The sequence below is a fragment of the Medicago truncatula genome, chromosome 1, assembly GCF_003473485.1.
Source record: "Medicago truncatula cultivar Jemalong A17 chromosome 1, MtrunA17r5.0-ANR, whole genome shotgun sequence".
NCBI lineage: Eukaryota > Viridiplantae > Streptophyta > Magnoliopsida > Fabales > Fabaceae > Medicago > Medicago truncatula.
The window spans coordinates 3798390-3818340 of NC_053042.1; the positions used below are offsets into that span (position 1 = coordinate 3798390).

The window sequence follows — 19951 nt, forward strand, 5'->3', positions numbered from 1 at the left end:
CCCATTACTTGTTGTATTTTGGCCAAAAAGCGAAATTTATTTAATCCATAGTCGTGAATCGTTGCGGTAAATATCCAATGTTTATTTATTTCATTTTCAAATTTATAAAAGACTACATTTTTCCTTCAATTTTTTTTTTTTTATAAAAGATAATTTAATAGCCTCTTTTGCAAAAATATCACAACAAACTACACACATCTACTTTGATTCTATCTACATATCTATTTGTTATATTTTTTTTCTTAAATTTTATTTTTACATAATTTTTCAATATGATATGAATAATATTTTTCATTTTCAAATTTAAAAAAGATAAATTAATTTTTTAAAAGAAAATGCTTCAAATTTTATTTCATTTAAAAAATCTAGCTACATATTCAACTATATATATTTTGAAGGAAATATTTTGTTTACTCTCTTTCAAAATTGGGGACGGAAAATTTAGTGAGACCATTATTAGATGAAAAATCTCAAAGGGATAAAAAGTGAATGTTGAGATATATAGATGGATCGAAAATGTATTTAACCTTTGTGGGTAGAATGCATCGTTAAATTCCAAGGGCTTGATCTAGTGATCTAGTAGTAAAAGGACAAGTTTTGAATCTGAGAGGTTCCGAGTTCGAGCACCATTAGTTTTCCCTGCCTTGGACTAGGGGCATCTTTCCTTCACCCTAAGTTTTTTGCAATTAAAAAAATGCATCATTATCTTTATGATAAGTCAGCTTAGTCATAAGTGCTTGAATTATTTAATTTCAAATCTCATATGAAATTTTTGTAAAGTGATAATTAGTTTCACCGTTCTTTTTTGAGGGAATTAGTGTCACAGTTGTTGTTAACGATTTTTCTTCTCTATTTTTTTTATTTAAAACAAGGTAGAATGCTTCAATATATTGCATCCCTAAAAATATAACCGAATCTAGATGAATAGTATAGTTATTTGCTGACTAAGCTTTGTATATATATTCTTCAAAGTTCAAAACCCTTTTTAAAGTAAATTGTACATGAGCAATTGCAAACTCAAACTTGTTGGGAATTTGAATATTTTCATGTAGGAATACTAGTAACATTAGTAAGAGCATGCAGCAAAGAACTTCTTCATATTATGTTTGAGCTAGCAAGAATTTGGATGGGTGTGCATGCCTTCATAAGTTGTTATCACATAACTCGAATCATTATTATCTCTCTCAACTCTTTTTTTTACAGGACACCCCTCCACTGAACACCTATAATAATTCCTGCAATCACACATATACATATATATGATATACATACATGTATAAACTATATGTTATCAATTAATTTCATGGTATTCCAATATATATACCTTGGATTAGGGCTATTCTTAACCATTTTCTTTCCATACTTCCTCCATCTGTACCCATCATCAAGTATTTCAATCAGTGACTTTGTTTTGAATGCAACTCTTTCCTTAACTTCCTTCTTCCAATTCTCGTTTCCACTCATATTCATATTATTAGTATCTCCTAAAACATGACAACAGTAACACCAATAATTAGAAGCTAAAGAAAATATACATAATTTTTTTTAAACGACAAAATTTATTAATAATCAAGTCTCTGCACAAGACGACCAGAGACCAGTAAGATAAAAATTGGCTTACTGATTGAACTAGAAGACCCCTCAATGTGGCTACCACCTGCTACTTCGTTGGCTTGAAAAACTAAAGACTCAGTGGTTGGATTGTTTTGTAGCCATTCATTGTCATCGAAACTCAAGTAGTCAGAGAGTTCAAATGGCCACTGCTGGTTGCTAAAATCACTTTCAGGTGATGATGAATTTGCTGTTCTTGGATTTTTCTCTGTCATTTTGGTGCATCTCTCATATGGAAAAAATATTACATCAGTTCATACTATATATAAAACACTCAGCAGCCATAGTTTTAGTGACCAAGCTAGGCAGCTTCATGGAGACTTTCCTACATATGAATCATAATAGGAAGTTTCAAAGGTATATATTGAGACGTAGATAAATCAATGCCACGTACCAACATCACTTTAAAGGAATATCAGTAGTTTTTTTTTTTTTGACAAAAAAGGAATATCATTAATTAACAAATGCATGAATGGTGAATTAATTACTAGATGACACATAAGCAAGTGGACCAATATTTTGTTGATCCTAGTAGAACTAGACTCAAATATTTTAAATAAGTTTTTACATTTAAGAATTGTGATGGAAAATTTGTGGTTGAAAGAGATGAAATAATCTATGAAAGTATAGGCCACGTTCTCAAATGGAGATTAGTCATTATCAAATTTTTTTTTAAGGAAGTCATTAGCAAAGTTGATGAATACTTCATACCATGGTTGCAAGAAAAATCTGAGAGGAGGCCGACATGGTGCGTCACTAATGGATAATCGAATTTCTTAAAAACGTGGTTAAATGTGTCAAGGTAATGAGAGGTTCATCCATAAACACATTGAGTTTTGAACAACTAAGCACGACACATCTTAATTCAAAACTTTAATACATTAAATATATAAATCATCTCAGAGATGGATGTGTTTCTACTTTGATTAGTGTGTATGAAAGAACATTGGTTGAAGAGATTAATCAACCTTTTACTACACCCCTCTTTTTTATAGTCAATGACACATTTGTAAAAAAGAATGGCAAACACTTTAGTCCGGCAGTACCCATCATCCAATCATTTAGTGTTATATCATTTTTTATATTAAATTATTTTAAAGAAAAATTAAATTTTGAATTTATTTTGCTCACACGACGCCAATCAATATCGAGCAAAATATAAAAAAAAAAACTCTAAAAAAATTGTTTCAAAATGATGGTAATTTTCCATATTTTGATATAATAGTAATTATTTTTTCTTAATTAGACTTTAACAATATAGTATATGTATCACTCTCAAGTTATTGAGTTAGGATCCTCTTCATTTTCAAAAGAAATGTAAGTGTCTAAGTTTTTTTTTTTTTGAGATAGGATGTTTCAAGTTATTGTTTCTACTTTACATTTATGAAGTTATAATAATAAGAAGGTTAAAATTATTATTCACATTTCTACATTTATAACTCCTCCTTAACTTGTAGGAAATGATCTGATATGACAATTTTGTGGACAAATGAGAGGATATATGTAAATCTCAATAAACTCCATAGAATAGTCTTCTTTTTTCAGTTGAGAACACATGCTTAATTAAAAAAATAAATTAGTGGGGCATACCAAGGATGACTTGGGGAAGACTTTCAATTTCAAGTGCTATTAAAGTTAGCTGCTATTATTGCGGTTAGAACTGACCGACCTCTTCACAACTGATGTGCAAGTCAAAAAGTGATAGTGAGATTTTTCTTGGTCTAACGGAAGTTTCAAGGAACCAAGAGTTTATATGTTAGCTGCTGGTATATTTGTATACCTGAATTATAGCTAACACAAATCATCTTTTTATTTGGCAAGCCTTCTAGAGTACTTGTAGTGGAAGTAACAATGAAAAGGTTTGAATTTTCCTCTTTTATAGTAAAAACTTTAGATTATATCCGTTTGAACTTAGCTCAGTTAGTAAGGATAATGTATAATATATGTAAAGTTCGGGGTTTAAACCCTGAACACTATCAAAGAAAAAAAAATTATGATTATATCAATTTCTACTTATTGTAGAGTCATTAATTCTTAACCAAACGATTGGACTCAAATAATTAATGAACTTCTCTTACGACTAATCTTTGAGAAGAATTGAGTTTGACTTCTCATAAAAACAATTCTTATCTTACAGGCTTTACTTGTCTCTCGGTCAAACTTTGATTATTATGACCCTTTTCCTAAAAATCGGACGGTTAAACCAAAAAGTATATATAATTAAGTCCCCAACAAATGGTCACATATTTCTTGTTGATATTTATCTTTAGTTGACTTTCAAATGAATATGACACAATAGATTTAAATCAGTAGTAATCAAGAGTGGAAGTGATGATGTTACACCATCTATAATTGTGATACTGGAAACATTATCAAATTACAATTGTTAGGAAGTTCATACGTATCTTCTGCGAACTTTCATTTGAGGGATTGTTAGTGGTGTTCATCCCTCGTTGTAATTGATAAGTATAGCTATAGTAAAAGTTGACATCATATTTGTATCGTCATTCAATATGTAATGTAACAATTATTCAAAAAAACCTATTTTCTATTCATAATTAACTCTGGTAATGAAACAATTCAACTGAACTCTGGTCCTATTAAAACATCCACTCTCTTATACCTTGTTTATTTCTAGATCTGTATGATAAGCCAAAAACGTTCCATTTACTAAACCTTTTAATTATTGGCCTTTATTGAGATAATGTTTTTCTTTCTCCAGCTCATATTTATGTCATTTTCTTTCTGTGGGATGAGGTTGGGTGCTTTGTTTAGTTTTGTTAAAAAAATCATTTTTGACTCTAAATTGAAAAGCTATTAGGATTAATTTTTTTTAACACTATTTTTTTTTTTCAAAAATAAGGAGATAACACATAAACTATTAAAATTAAATATATTTTTTTAAATGATTTTATGGGTAGTAAACAACATAAATAATTTCATATTTTTCTTTATAAATCTCTAGATCTTTTTAATACAAAAACTATTTTTTCAAGCCTAAATAAACCTACCCAAAGAGGCTTCAAAACCATTTTTTGGTAAATTTTTTTTTTTAAATTGTTTTTTCCTATCATTTTTCATGAAAAAAAAATTGGGAAAAAATAAAAAGTCGAAAAAACAAACCCTCTAGAAATTATATTTTGTTGACTTTCTTTTTATTTATCTTTGTATGAAGAAAAGGCTAAATAAAAATGAATTTCTTTTTAATCCACGCATCCTAACTAAACTGACAAAATATTACAATGTTAAGCCCGACCCCATGATCGGGATACGACCCGGACACTTCCACTCACTACAAGAAAACTGCATTTTAGCCTCCAATTTTAGTGTCGGCCGCCGACACCGACGCTAGTAGCGTCCGGTTAGAGTCGGCTTATCTCGCGCTAGATCTATTTCTAATTTTTCTTTTCTTTTAAAATAATAGAGTCGGCCTAGCAGAGGCTACATGTTAGTGGGACCTACATATGACTTTTCAAACTATATTTAGAGTCGTCCTATCCAACTCTATTGTTATTACTAATAAAAATTTTACTTTATAAAATTAATATTAACTCTTTTACTCAAATCAACAAAATAAAAATTACTTCAAAAATTCAATCACCACATATCTGAACCCTATCCTCTTCACCCATTTTTCATCTAACCATCATCCTTCAAAACTATCTTCGTCCCTAACGTCACCTAATCCATAACCCTCTTCGTCGACCCTCTTCCTCACCTAACTCATCATTCAAAATCTCTCCTTTTTACAGTTCTTGTTATTCAAAACCCTTCACACACCCTTACTGTTCCGCGCTTCGTTACGCCGCCGAAGCTTTTCCTTACGAAGAACCTTCGAAATCGAATAGCGATGAGGGTCTTCAGATCGCAAAGCTTGGGATTTCTCAGGATATTGTCTCTGCTTTGGAGAAGAAAGCAATCACCAAGCTTTTCCCCATTCAGGTTTGCGTTCAATTAGGGTTTTGACATATTTAAATTAAGTTAACTTAAGCTGTTTTTAACTTTATTCATTGATTTGTTTGTAAAAAAAAAACTTTATTTGTTAATTTGTTGAATTTTGTAGAGCGTTGTACTAGAACAGGAACTGGAAAAACTCTTGCTTTTGGGATACCCATCATTGATAAGATCATCGTGAATATCCTGATAGGATGTTGTTGACGTTTTCGATGTTTCCTTCACCGAAGGTTTCTGATAATGAGGCGCTTTGTGATATTTGCTTCAGGGCTCTTAAATTGACTACTACTAGCTGTGAGTATTCTTCTCTTTGGTCGTGATCTAGATCTCATTTTCGTTGTTCATCACTAGGGTATATCAGTAACATGTTAATTGTTAGTTGATTTGTTTGGTTTGATGGGTAAGTAGTTTGATCATACTTCATAGTTAGTTGTGGTCATTATTGAATAGTGGAATTGGTTTACTTTATGTATATTTGTTTCAGTCAAATTAGTCAAATGGTTTTCTTAATTTGCATTTGTTTAGTCGAATTGGTTTTCTATTTTGGGATTTGAAGACATTGAGATATACTTGTTGAGAAATTGATTTGACTGATTATAGATGTTTAAGGAATTTTACTGCAAATACTATGATTTCCATTTTAATGTTATTATGTTTTTCAAGATTAATTTGACAATTTAGATAAACATAGTCTACTGATCTGGTTAGTGGACATTTAAATATAGTTATTAAGCTATTACCGATCTCTTTTAATTAAACTGATATTTACACTTTGGGATCTAATTTCTAAATGCCTATTGCAATTGTTCATCACTTATTATATGTATTCTTAGTTTCTCACGGCATGTGACTCCTGACATTATAATGTTCAAAGACAGTACAAGAAAGCAACTTTAAGAGGTGGAGTTTGGATTCTAGTGATTAGTAGTTCTTTTTTAAAAGGTAATTAATAGTATTTTGATATATTATGTGTTATTTAATTATAACTATATTATAATAATAAAAATATACCTAGCAGTGTCGGTGTCTTGTGTTTTTTAAATTAGCGGTGTCACGGTGTCCGTGTCGGAGTCTATGCTTGATAGATCGGTAATCTTTTAGCAACCTTTTTATTTTCCTTACTTATGTACTCCCTCCGTCCCAAAATATAAGCAAAAATTGGTCAACGAAAGTTAATGTATTTGGTACAAATTTTTAACCAAATACATTAACTTTTGTTGACCAATTTTTGCTTATATTTTAGGACGGAGTAGTATTACTTTAAGCTAGGTATAACCGGTGCAGCCATTCAGCATGACCTCTTTCAAATGCATTCTTTTCTTTGTCTATTCTTTCTCTATTTCTTGACTTAATTTAACTCTAATTATGATGGAACTTTAATGTCTCATATATATTGGACCTTGTCGATGATATGGGGTCTATATATTGGACTTTAATGTCTCTATTTCTTTGTTGCTTCTCCTAGCCATTGTAGATTCGGGGTTTTAGCATCCTTCAGAAGGAAAGTTTTACTATATGCTGCCATTACATGATTCAGTATAGTCAAATGAGTTCTCCGCACTTCTTACGTTTTGGGCTTTGATTAAATTGTCCTTTTCTTTCTAGCACGCCCTTGTTTATAGGTACTCTCATGTCATTCTATTTCCATTGTATTGATGTTGATATCGTCTACTTTTTGCTACCCTTCTCAATATATTTTACACTAATTGAATCTTGCTAATCAACATAAAAAAACTGCTGAACATGAGCAGAAAAGAAAAGAACCACATAACACTAAGTCTATTAACTCTACCAAGGGGAATTCCCTTTCTTAACTCTTACTACAGTTCAACAAATAATTTACTAAATAACTCTTCTCTTTCCCTCTCATCTGTATATAAATTCTCATACAATCATTAGTTCCCTAACTCTTATTCTGTCTTCTAGAATAAACTTTTGATAACAGACATTGTCTTTAATAGTCAAGTTCCATGGACAGATTTTTCAGTGATTTCTTAAGGTTGTCTCTTTTACTTCTTTGGAGGTGGCTTATTGATCATTGTATAATTTTGTCCTTTTGTCACAACTCCTTTACCAAATTATTATGAAGATGAATTTCATATTTTCACCTAAGACCAAACAAATGTTTTGTTGCTTGTTAATCTCCATATTTCTCATCTATCTTTGTTTTTGTTTCCTCAATATTATCATCATCATGATTATTCACCATTCTCTAATCCTGCTTTTTCTTCTTTCCATTAATTAAGTAATCACTATTAGCGTATTATGAATACATCACAAAATCTGGATGTCATTCGCCAGATTTTGTTTCCAATACAATTGTAGATATGGATGTCATTCGCCAGGCAAAATTTGGGATGGGAAAGACTGATGTTTTTGTTCTGTCAACACTTCAGCAAATTGATCCTGTTCCTGGTAAGGTTGCAGCACTTAGCACTTGTTCTTTGCCACACAATCTGGGATGGGAAATACTGATGTTTTTGCATTAATTTGAATGTATATACCCGAATGTTTTGCAAAAGCTATATGTTTGCTATCTGTTAATCTCGAATTACCTTTGTTTCCAATACACACTATCACAAACATATATATTTACATGTGCATACTTAGCAAATGCTTCATTTATCCAGATTTGCCATGAAGTTGAGAGGATCAGCACATATCTTCCCACGCATTGTTGTTCAAACACGTGGGAGGATTATTATTATGTATGCAGTAAACATTTGTTCAAACCCCTAGCACTAAATGAGTTCAGGCTAGAGCTGTCAAGTTGTGTTAGGGTCGGCTCGTCAAGCATGTTAAAATGTAGAGTAATCGCAAACATTGACCACAAATATTCCAGAGTAATATTTTCTTACATGTTTAATTTTAAACCTTATTATTAGTGATATGAACTTGGTTTTGTGTCAGGTTGCCATATATTCAAGAACCTATTTCATGTCTCTTGACCAAACACTTTGATTTTGGAGAATTTGTATTCTAGTAATGTTTATATTTTTTTTTATATTGACAAAGATTCATTTAGAAAAAATTGAGTACATTATAAGTCAAATTTCTGAAACAACAGATTTGATGTGTTAACTGGGCTATTAGCACAATGGGGAAATATGGCATATAGTGAACAAAAATTTTAATATAAACAAAAATTATTTTAGCGTCGGCCTTACCGACTCTACAATTTTAGTTGACTTTTGAATGACGTTGACCTCGGTGTGGCCAACTCTATAAAATTTCATTGACTACTCAAATGTTGACTTTAGAGTTTGCACGTCCGACTCTAACTGAATTATTTAGCGTCGGTTTGACTGACTCTACATGATATGGTTAACTTTCCAGATGTTGAAATTAATAGCTCGGCTTACTCTAGAGTCGAATTTAAACTCGGCAAATCCGACGCAAAGTTAGCCTCGGAGTCCAAACAACGGACGCTATTAAGTAACTTCGAGTTTTTTAACCTGCCCCGATGCCGACGCTAAATTAGTGCTAGCGTCGGTTTTATCCCTGTTAGAGTGGGTTTCAGGCCGACGCTAAAACACAGTTTTCTTGTAGTGACTTGTGTGAATAACTTTGTCATTTTATCTTTTTTTGTCTAGTAGCCTAGTGGTTGGAACTCACACATGTAAATGTGGAGAAGTGGGGTGTCCGGGGTTCGAACCCCGACCCCTGTATAAATCATGCAATGGTCCTACCAGTTGAGCTAAGCTCTCGGGGACCAACTTAATTATGAAGGCTTTTTTTTTTTAAATAAATGATGGCCGTTTTTTTGGTAATATGAACTATGATTTAGGAAATAACAGGGCTGAAGAAGGAAAAATAAACACAATCACAAACACAAGAATATAACGTGAAAACTCAAAAATCAGAGAAAAAACCACGACCGTTGTCTAAACCACAACCAAAGAATTATTACTATGTGAAAATTGTTACAACACATAGAATTGCTTGTGCTTCAAGCTACATAACCAAGTGTGTATATAAGTTACTATTCTTTGTACATTTGATTACCATCGATAATAACAACTATTTTTTTCAATCTCATAATATTTCTCTTCTTTCATTCTCTCTATAATTCATAAATCTACAAACCCATAAAACTACAAAATTGCTTTTGATTTCATTGCTTGTTGAACAAGCTTTAGTGCCGCGCTATCCCAACCAATAATGGAGCCAACATTCATAGCGCAATAGGTAGGTTCAGTATCAATAGCTGCTTTCGACGATAGCATCAAACCTTTAAGATTAAGATTGAAATATTACATTGGAATTGGAATCATCTGATGTATATGATGTATTTCAATGAAATCAATATTTATTTATTACCTTTCTTAGGAGTATTTTTTTTAACATACGACTTCAAACAATAAGTATATTGACATCTCTTCCATTTATCGGGAAAATCTATTTAATGCATAACAAAATCTAAGTACTTCTAGTCAGCCCAAAGACATATGCCGTCTCAAAATCTACTTTAAACATCCATACCTCATTCTTCTTCCTCCTTGCTTCATTCATGACTTCATTACCAAGTTAGTATACCATGCAACATTTGTCTTCCATGAGTAAGTTATGACTAATTTCTATAATAACCACCCAACTACTTGTTTCAATATGTTGATTGTTGACCAATACTTTTGAGATAGCCTTATAAATGCATCCAATTAGAGATATAGGACGAAAATCTGACTAATTTTCTTTTTTGAAATCAAAACAATAAACGAACAAATAGTTTATTAAACCACCGACCTTTTGCATGAAATTTTGCCATTATTTGCAAAATATCAAATTTCATTTTCTTCCCAAAATTATTTAACGAGACCAAAATTTAATCAATCATTGAGACTCTAAGCATTTTTTAATTCCCTCGATACCGTCCTAACCTCCTCTTATGAGAACTCTCGGTACATCTTTTTCAGTAATCATAGTCCTCTAGAAATTCATATATGTCACGTTAAAACATTGACTCTCCTCTCCCTTGTTTCTAATGAAGAAGATGGGCTACTACTCTTATATTTAACAGCAAAAATAGATTATATCAATCTACCTCCCTCTATTTTAAACACCTTACTATAAACTTAGTCTCTATATCAAATTGAGCGGTGTTATATCTCGTGAAAGATTTTTTCACGAATTTTCACGATTGCCATTTTACTATGTATTTAACACGCTAGATAAGTAACAGACTACCAGCAACAGCAACTGGCTTTACAAATTCAGTTTATCTACGTCCAACTTCGTCAAGACCGTATATGACCCACAATTGACCCGGACTGTTCATGCATTTTTTGAAAGGGCGCAACGATTTTACACATTTATTCTCTGTATAATGTAATTTTGAGAAGCCCCATATCAATTTAAACTTTTCTAGTATTGTCAAAGTAAATAATAAAAATTACAACAGAGAAGATTTTTGGAATATGGAACAGAGAAGCTTTGCACAAGAGAAAGCATATGGCATAGATTGAAACAGTGACACATCATTCGGGATAAAACGCTATGTTTAGCATTATTGAAACATAGCAAAAACGTTTTATCCCGTAGCATCCCAAATGATGTATCACTGTTCCTATATCTATGCCATGTGCTTTCTCTTGTGTAAAGCTTAGTCTTCAAACTCAGTAAAATTTTGAAATATCTATAATTTCATAAATTTATTTGATAGTCCTGAGATGGTTGAACAATGAATTATCAATCATCAATTATGCTAGCTCAAAGCTCGTTCCGTAGAAGGATTTATCGCGTCATAAGTAGCAAGACATAGCGAATAAAATATCCAACTTAAAACAAGAAAACATATGCTAAATTTAATCAAATACATCATATTTCTCTCTCTTAATCCACAATTACTAATTCAAAATCAAGAACAAGAACAATCAAAATCACAGAAACAGAATAACTGCATTGCAAATCAAAATTACTAATTTTTATTACATCAAACCAAATACCATCACACAAGCACGACCTTAAAAAACAACCTAGTACTCTTCTGCCCCCAAAGACCATCACACATACACTACATCATTATTCAAAACAAAAATTCAAGCAACCTGAACCTGAATGGTTCTAGGTTTCTTAGGCTGAGGAGGAGGCAATTTCTGAACAGTAACACTCAGAACCCCATCTTGACAAACAGCAGAAACAGCATCAGTATTAGCATTCTCAGGAAGCACAAATTTCCTCATAAACTTACCAACCCTTCGTTCCATTCTCAAATACTTTGCACCACCTTCTTTCTCTTCTTCCCTCTTCCTCTCTCCGCTTATCACAAGCACGTTATCATCTTCCACCTGAACCTTAATATCCCCAGATTTCAATCCTGGCATGTCAATCACGAACACGTATGAATTCTGATCTTCCTTAATATCTGCAGGAGTAGCAGCCATTGCCTTGGCATCTCTAACATAGGATCTAGTTGGAGCATTGTGTGATGATGTCTTCTCCATATTGTCATCTGAAAGGTCCATCATTTGGTGAAGAGCGTGTAGCACTGGAGCATCCAAACCCATCAACCTGAAATCCATTCTCACACTTTTTCTTGATTTTCTTCTACTTTGATGAAAAATGATATTTTTCAATGTTAGAGATGTGGTGAATTGGAGTATTTAAACGGTGAGAATGAAGAAAAAAACTAGAAGGTTCAGGAGAAATGGAACGGAAACACAGTAGGGACATTTGAAAGTTCTAGTAGTTTCGAGTTTAGAAGAACACGTGGTTCTCTTAACATTCCTTATTTAGAGTTCTTTCTATTTCTTTCTTGTACCTTCTAGAGTCGTTTGACTTTTGGTCAATCCTCTCTGGCTCTCTCGCACTCCCACATGTATTTTTTTTTTTTTAGATAGAAAAAATCATCATAATCATGGACACACTCCCTCTGTTACATGTTCCATTGGATAAAAAGGATGTGTATGCTCTAAATCTGTGTCGGTATCCACTTGACGGGTATTTAGCAGATTTCAAAAATCTACGAGTAACATTTTTTTAATAGAAAAAATTGCAATTAAGTAGAATATTTTCATCCTGTCTTTTGACGACACAAGAAAATTATACACAGAAATTAATACAGTGCACTCTTACACCAATCAATTAATAAAATACATCACACATTCATTTCGTCCCTCCTTTTACAACATAATAACAATGATATTTGCATAATTTTACTCGTTTACTAACAGATATTGATACGTTTATGTATTCATTAACTAACTGATAGTTAAAACTATATATTGTTACCCACAGTTGCTGATATTTTTGTTCCCTCTCCTGCTCTTGGATCTGACACTATCTCTTTGACTTCATCGTAGAATTCGTTGCAAAATGGATTGTAGCACTTCTTGCCGAATGGACAAGACAAAGGAGTTATAGGGTTGTCAATGCCAATGAGAAAAGGAGAGTGGTGCAGATGAGGAGGTGACGAAGACTTCGGGCGGGAGAAGGCAAAGACTTCAGGCAGGAGAGTGAATGGATTGAACCATCAAGAGTTTTCGACGTTGATGATGACGATGTTGTCTCAGTTCATGAGGTTAAGGCTAGTGATGATGACTTCAAAAAAAAAAAAAAAAAAAAAGGCTAGTGATGATGAAAAAAAAAAAAAAAAAAATCAATTTTCAACCTTAATTGTTGAATACACAACTAGTATACTGCAACAAAATTTATGTCTATCACCTTTTTATCCCTAATAAATCTCAATCCGGTGGATAGGTTTTCTCATAGTTTACCTCGATGAAGTGTAAACATCATACGGTACAAAACAGGTACCATATTGAATCGATTACAAGATACTCTATTTATATACTAGTATTGTGTGCCTGATTAACTAACTGCATAACTAACATTAGCACTTGATACGTCGTCTAACCAGTAATCCATATGATTCTAAACAAAGCCAGCACCTAATGTGAAGCAAGTTCTTGTTGTATGCACAACTCCAGGACTGTGGTGGGTGTGGCGGATAACATGAAATTTACTAAAATATAAACACCAAGTACAATTACATACTACATTAAAACTTAAGGAAACACAACAGAACAATATATAAGTCTGTTTCTGACATAAATATCCTAATTCGGAACAATTCGATAGTGTCACAAACACCTAATTAATATAACATACCTTAAATTAAAGGCAAGACAAATAAACCTGATTAACTGAACAAATTAGTGGTCATAAAATTGAGAAGATTACAGTCACCAATCTACACACCTATATCCATTGTCTTCAAGGGCGAGCTCTCTTGTTGCTGCAAGCTGGACATTTGTACTGTTTGATATGCTCAGCCCTTGCCGGAGTAATCTTCACGCATTTTCCATGAAACCATTTCTCACATATGTCACAGCAAATCCAAAACTCGTCAGCTGCATAGCTGTCTCCACATGCCCCACACAAAGTCTCTCCGTGTTCTTCCTCATCTTCCTCGTCCACACCTACACCATCCTCGTCCTCAACCTCATCCTTTGACTGCATTTGCATTGCCATTGCCATTGGTTTTGAAAACTTTGGCTGAGGTTCAGAACTTCGCTGCTTTTGTCAACCAAAAGAGATAACAGCCTTAACTGATTAAATACCATACTAATCAGGAAACGGACACAGTTTCAAAATAAACAGGGATATATGTTTAAATATCAATCAAGAATCCGATACGTTCTCAAATTATAAAATACTTTCTTGCTCCAAAAACAAGGATTCGGATCTCCTGCAGCAAAGGATTCACACATATGCCACGGTCATGCAAACTAGACTATCAGATCAAAATCAAACGACTCACTTTTTGAATTTGTACGAGATGAGACGACGCACTAACTGACTTTGCAAAGCAGAGTCAAATACCAAGTCATAGCGTGAGTCATTTAATCTTGATTGAAAGGTGATCTCAGACAGTGCAGATTGCTTGACCATAGATATCCAGACTGCAGGGAATCCAAATCCCTCAAAGTACTTTTTCACTTTTGATTCAACATATTACACGACTAAAGCCGCTGAACCTAGCAAACTATTAGTGTCAGCGAATAGTGGTTAGTTTGTTTTTCAAGCTTGCTTACCTTAGAGTTTGATTTGGATTTGGTACTGCTATTATTAGAAACTGACTTTTCCTTTCCTTGTTTCCTGCCAGACCCTGTAACAGCTTCAAAGATTGTTGGAAGATCATTGATCATATTAAATAGTCGCTTCCTGCAAAGAGATGATAAGTACATATTAGTGAAACATAACAACTCAAATTAATTACCACCTTGAGAAAGCAAACCATCAATGAATGGCGAGAAAATTTAAACAGAAGTACTGCCAACAAACTTCTGAGAGGAAGGGTCAAAATCTTGCTAATACAGAGAATTAAGAACAAAAGATATTCCTTTTACTAAAAGGAAAGAAACAATAAGGAAACTGAAATGAATTTTCAACAGACTAACTGAAATATGTCCGATATCATACACTCAAATAACTAGTACTTTTTCAATCATCATATCCATATATTACAGTATAGCAATTAAATAAGCAAAGACTGTACGTAATTAAAAAATGCGAGTTTCCTACTGCACACGTGTCTACAACAGTCATATCCTCTCCACTAGTTTTCCTTGATTTTTTTTATCACTGTTATCATTAGCTGACTGCGGAAAATACCAGAACACCGAAAAATCCTCAATGTGTGAAATAGCAGATAGTGTTGCTGTTTTCATAGGACATTCATCAAAGTCCATTATGCTATAGCTCTTTAGCACCGCTATTTGACAAAAGTAATGCTACTTTTGTTAGAATCAAATAGTGAAAAACTAAGAATACTAGAAGATAATCACTCTTATAAATGGATTCCCAAATAAAACATCACATAATTGCAGAATAGATTATCGACTAAAATGCGAAGGATGAAAGGAAAGAAAACTTTAACAACTATACACAACTTCTGAGCAGAGTTGCATCACATTAATTCAATGCTAGTAATAAAGTATGACACCAACCAAAATTCAAATAAAAAAAGTCATAAAAAGCCTATTGAGCAGAGCAAAGCCGCAGCTTTGTGAAGGGTAAAGGAAAACAATTACCTATCAGCCTTGTCAAATCCAAACCTAGCACCGAAATAAAAGGCCACAGAAAGCAACCAAGCATCACTGTGTACGGCAACCAAAGATAGCCAATCCTTTTCTTGCATTCCATCTCTAGCAAAGTTAATACCCAATGCTGGCTCTGGAAGCTCAGGCGGTACTTCCTCAGCTGGCAGATTCACCTCCCACTGCTCACTTGGAAATCCATAAAGGCAAAGGTTTTCCTTCTCTGTATCACAAAGCTTGTGTAAGTTATTAACCAAAAATACAAAATACAATCAACAATTTCAAATGTAGAACTTAAGCATATTAGCTGCTGGATTGGATACAGAAAAATAAAAGTTCTGAAGATTGGTTTCCAAGAAACTAAATAAGGCAGCGCAGGAAGCAGCTTATATTCATCATTCAAGGGGGAAAAAAACAAAAATAACAGACAAGCTACTATCGTGGATGCCTGAAAAATTAAAATTAACTGAAAATGCCTGAAGCATCGTAGCCAAAATTAAAATTAACTGAATATGCCCGCAGTTTGTTTCCAAGAAAATAGATAACCTCGGACTAAATCCAGTATCAAGGGTGAAATTCTCCCTAAGTTAAATTCTTCAGACAGTGTTAGTTTTAATGAGTTCACTCCACCAAAATAAGTAACTCAATTTCAAACCAACACATCCACTATCTACTGAATATCTACTGAAGCCTATCTTCTGAATATTTCAATTTTCAAATTCTAAAGCAACCTAGATAATTTCTTTCTATTAGGATTAACACAATCTTATGCAGCAGCGCTGGAAGTATGCAAGCATATCGGAATATACACTTGAGGAATCTAATGGAGCTAATAAATACACTTTAGCTCACAATATTCACACGGATATGAACATGCATATGCCATGACAAACGCAACAACAGCAAGAAAATCATTTTAATTTTATCATAAGGTGGGGTGGAGAACATAAGCAACAACAAGAAGTACGGGTTGAACATAAATATGATGTGACATAACCTTTGGATCCATCATACAACAAATTATAAATATTTAACTTGCAATTGAAATTTTTGAGCAAATCAAGAATTAGTTAATTCACATTCTTCCCAGAAGTCCATATTACATCAGATTCAGATCAATTAATACCACAGAGAATCATACACGCCAAGAAATGAACTTCCTGAACAAAAATAATGTTTTGTTTGTCAAATAAGAACACGGAAGTAACCTAAATAGTCGTCTTCTCTTTAGGCAGAAACTAAAAGCAAAGAATTTAAAACAGCAATTGCATGAGTTTCACCTAAATACTTCATACACGGATGCAATGCAGCATCGTATTTTGGGCATAAAAATTGAAGCCACGTACTATATTACTGTATATTGTACTCTATATTACACTTCTTAGGGATTAATCGTTTAGAACAATAAGCGCTGAAAGCATCTTGAATGCAGATAAAATTCCAGCTTCTTGTTATGACCCACCAAATGTAATTCATATGCAAATAGAGAAAGAAACTTAACAATAATGAGTGAAACATGCCATCTATAATAGATTCTTTTACAATACTAGACATTAAAGAATAGTCATATCAACCAATCAAACATTTTGGACTCATGTACAATTAAATATAAAAATACATGTTATTATAATTAAAAGTTACAAACAGAAACAGTAGAAGAATTTTCCAATTGAGAAGCTTCCCATAAATGGTAGCATTTTGATTTATTGTCACTCTACATACAGCATTACAATCAGTGCAACTATAAACCTAAATGCACAATAATACAAGCTCAGAAATAACCATGTAAATAATAATAGACTATAGCTTCATCAATCAAATAAAAATGTTGAGTCAGTCATAGACACCAATTTTCCCTACAGTTATACATGTGACCTGATTAATGACATGCAAAATTGTGGTTAATTCAATCAAGTTCGAAATTGTGGTTAATAATGTAATTGAATTAACCACAACTTTGACCTTGAATTGAATTAACAGTCAAACACGTGATAAAAACAAGGAAAACAAATTAAAAAAAACCCACTTTTTTTTTTGCCAAAAACAGAAACAGAAAACAAGAGAATTAAGAACAATATCTTTTACGAAATAAAATATTACCAGGATCACACTGCTGGTAGAATACATCGACATCTGGAAAAAAAATACTTTTAGAATTTTTTTACACAAAAATAGGAAAAAAAAATATTTTTATTTAAAAAAAAAGGCAGACCGACCGGTGGTGAGGGCTTTGATTAAGGCAGCTCTGCGACCTTTGAAATCTCGAAAGACTTCTTCGACAGTACGAGGATTGTACGGAGCACCTACAACGTCCATGGTTGTTGTTGTGAAGTGAAACTGAAAAAACAGTGAAAGATAAGAGAGTGAATTTGTGGAGGGAAAAACAACTATTTGACCCTTCTCTTTCTCTTTCTCTTTGTTGTTTGAGAAAGTGTGAACTGTGTTTGTGTTTGTGTTGTGTGGGAGAGAATGGAAAGTAACAACAAGAGACCACAGTTTGAAACAGGACAGACAGACAGACAGGGGTTAAGGTTATTTACCAATTACCACCGGATTTGAATCGGGAATAGTTGGATTTTCTTAACTGGATTTTATAAAACCCCATCGATTCCGTCAACTTCTTTTAAATTTAGGGTTAAATATGTTTTTAGTCCCTATAAATATACCAACTTTTCGTTTTAATCCCTCTAAAATTTTCCTTCAACTTTTAGTCCCTTAAAATTTTTTCATCTTCACTTTTGGTCCCTCTTTTAAAGTAAACTCATATATAGAATTAATATTTTTTAATGAAATTTTCCAGAAAAATTTATAATATTATAAGAATTTCTCCCAAAAAAATTTAGAATTTTTTAACAAAACATGAATTTAATATGAATTTTTATATTTTTAAAGGTTAAAAATTCATATTTAATTTGTGTTTTGCTAAAAAATTCTAGTTTTTTTTGAGAATTTTTTTTTACAATATTCTTAACATTTATGCACAATTTCATTTAAAAATACAAAAATTAACTTAAAAATAGGGACCAAAAGTAATGGTTGAAAATTTTATAAGGACTAAAAGTTGAAGAAAATTTTTATAGGGACTAAAACGAAAAGTTGGTACATTTATAGGGATTAAAAACATATTTAACCCTTAAATTTAAACCCCCCTATTTGAGAAATATTTTGTTGAAGGTCGCAAATCCGTCTCTAACTCATTGTACTAAAATGACTAATTTGTCCTTAATATAAAAATAGATATGATTAATTTGGGTTTATTTTTGTTAAGGGTTGAATTGACTCGAAAGAAAATTGTGAGGGATTAATTTGAGTCTTCGTTTCAAATGAAAAATAAATTGTTTGATGAGTTGATCCACCAATTTTGAAGTATGGATATATTAGATTTTGAACTCAACTACCTAAGTTAGTTCACTTCATGGTGTTTCTGATGGATTAAAAGGATGCCGATATAAAAAGGTAGGTTATCCCGCATTGTCATACTTATAAAAAAATTATTTATTTTTCTTACTTTGATTATAGAAATTTGTATGAGAAATTTTTATCTCACTATCATTGTTTCTAGCGCACCCTTCGAAAATCCTAAAATGCCTTCGAATTTTTGGATTTCAAGAATCCAAAATGAGTCTTTTCCGCTATTTTCCAAGAGAAAATTAATCATGGTCATTTTAGCCACAGTGGAACTGCGGATTTTGAACAGAAAATAAGTCTTTTTAAACATTTCAATTTTTAGTATTTGAACACCTGTTTTAAATGTTTCAACCCCTATTGTGCTAAAATTAAATTTCACATTTTTTTCTTCTTATTTTTGGATTCTAGGATTTGAACAGGTAAACATCTTGAAAAAATTGTTAGTCAAGATTGAATTGTGGCTAAAATAACTCTATTTATTTTTTGCACTTAAAAAATGGTCGAAAAACTCCATTCAAATTTTAGAATCGAAAAATCGAAATGCATTTTCATATTTTCGGAGGGCGCGTGAGAAAAATTGAAGGTGGGATAAGAAATAATCAATGGATTTTAGATGACAATTTACGTGCAAATTCTATCGTTGAACTCTTGTACAATGGGCCATGGAATATGGTTAGATTTCTGCTTTCACCCCAGCACATTTCGCTTCCACCCAACAGTCTTGCCTAAAATACCCCTACATTAGTTAAGTCACGTAACGTGACTTAGCTAGCGCACCTTATAACACATGCGCACCTTAAGTCACACACCACTGGCCTGTGTGCGAATTAACTCACACATGTTGGCCGTTTGGTCACTACTTTTCCCCAAGAAGGGTGCTCACTTTTTACCCCAAGAGGGTAAAAAGAAAATAAGTAGATTATTTAGTGAAAAAATGTATC

At 32.6% G+C, this 19951-nt stretch overlaps 3 protein-coding genes across 4 annotated transcripts; all 3 read right to left on the reverse strand.

Annotated features, from left to right (window-relative positions):
- Window positions 1-927: 927 nt before the first annotated feature.
- Window positions 928-1909, reverse strand: LOC11431461 (probable WRKY transcription factor 50). The gene is made up of 3 exons (XM_003588866.4): window positions 1622-1909; window positions 1325-1484; window positions 928-1235 (listed from the first exon to the last, which is right to left on the reverse strand). Exons 1-3 carry the CDS (start codon window positions 1824-1826, stop codon window positions 1112-1114), a joined length of 489 nt encoding a protein of 162 aa, XP_003588914.1. The 5' UTR covers window positions 1827-1909; the 3' UTR covers window positions 928-1111.
- Window positions 1910-11392: 9483 nt separating this feature from the next.
- LOC25481986 (17.9 kDa class II heat shock protein) lies at window positions 11393-12249 on the reverse strand. The gene has a single exon (XM_013610421.3). The coding sequence runs from the start codon at window positions 12081-12083 to the stop codon at window positions 11601-11603; it is 483 nt and encodes a 160-aa protein (XP_013465875.1). The 5' UTR covers window positions 12084-12249; the 3' UTR covers window positions 11393-11600.
- Window positions 12250-13504: 1255 nt separating this feature from the next.
- On the reverse strand, window positions 13505-18121 carry LOC25481987 (PHD finger protein ALFIN-LIKE 4). Of its 2 annotated transcripts, none has more exons than XM_024775299.2 (5): window positions 17819-18121; window positions 17703-17735; window positions 15597-15825; window positions 14598-14727; window positions 13505-14079 (listed from the first exon to the last, which is right to left on the reverse strand). In XM_024775299.2, the coding sequence occupies exons 1-5, from the start codon at window positions 17916-17918 to the stop codon at window positions 13777-13779; spliced, it is 795 nt and encodes a 264-aa protein (XP_024631067.1). In that variant the 5' UTR covers window positions 17919-18121; the 3' UTR covers window positions 13505-13776. The 2 variants fall into 2 exon arrangements, with proteins under 2 accessions (XP_024631067.1, XP_013465876.1); XM_013610422.3 differs by having other exon boundaries at window positions 13505-14076; window positions 17819-18120.
- Window positions 18122-19951: the final 1830 nt, after the last annotated feature.

Bases quoted from the DNA above. Each gene is read 5' to 3' on its own strand.
- LOC11431461 (XM_003588866.4), bottom strand. From the start codon at position 1,826: ATGACAGAGAAAAATCCAAGAACAGCAAATTCATCATCACCTGAAAGT. The intron at 1,485-1,621 runs GTAAGCCAATTT...GTCATGTTTTAG, and splicing joins GGGGTCTTCTAGTTCAATCA to GAGATACTAATAATATGAAT. The intron at 1,236-1,324 runs GTATATATATTG...GTGTGATTGCAG, and splicing joins AAGAATAGCCCTAATCCAAG to GAATTATTATAGGTGTTCAG.
- LOC25481987 (XM_024775299.2), bottom strand. From the start codon at position 17,918: ATGGACGTTGTAGGTGCTCCGTACAATCCTCGTACTGTCGAAGAAGTC. The intron at 14,728-15,596 runs GTAATTGTTTTC...ATCTCTTTGCAG, and splicing joins GGATTTGACAAGGCTGATAG to GAAGCGACTATTTAATATGA. The intron at 14,080-14,597 runs GTAAGCAAGCTT...GGTTGACAAAAG, and splicing joins AATCCAAATCAAACTCTAAG to CAGCGAAGTTCTGAACCTCA.
- LOC25481986 (XM_013610421.3), bottom strand. From the start codon at position 12,083: ATGGATTTCAGGTTGATGGGTTTGGATGCTCCAGTGCTACACGCTCTT.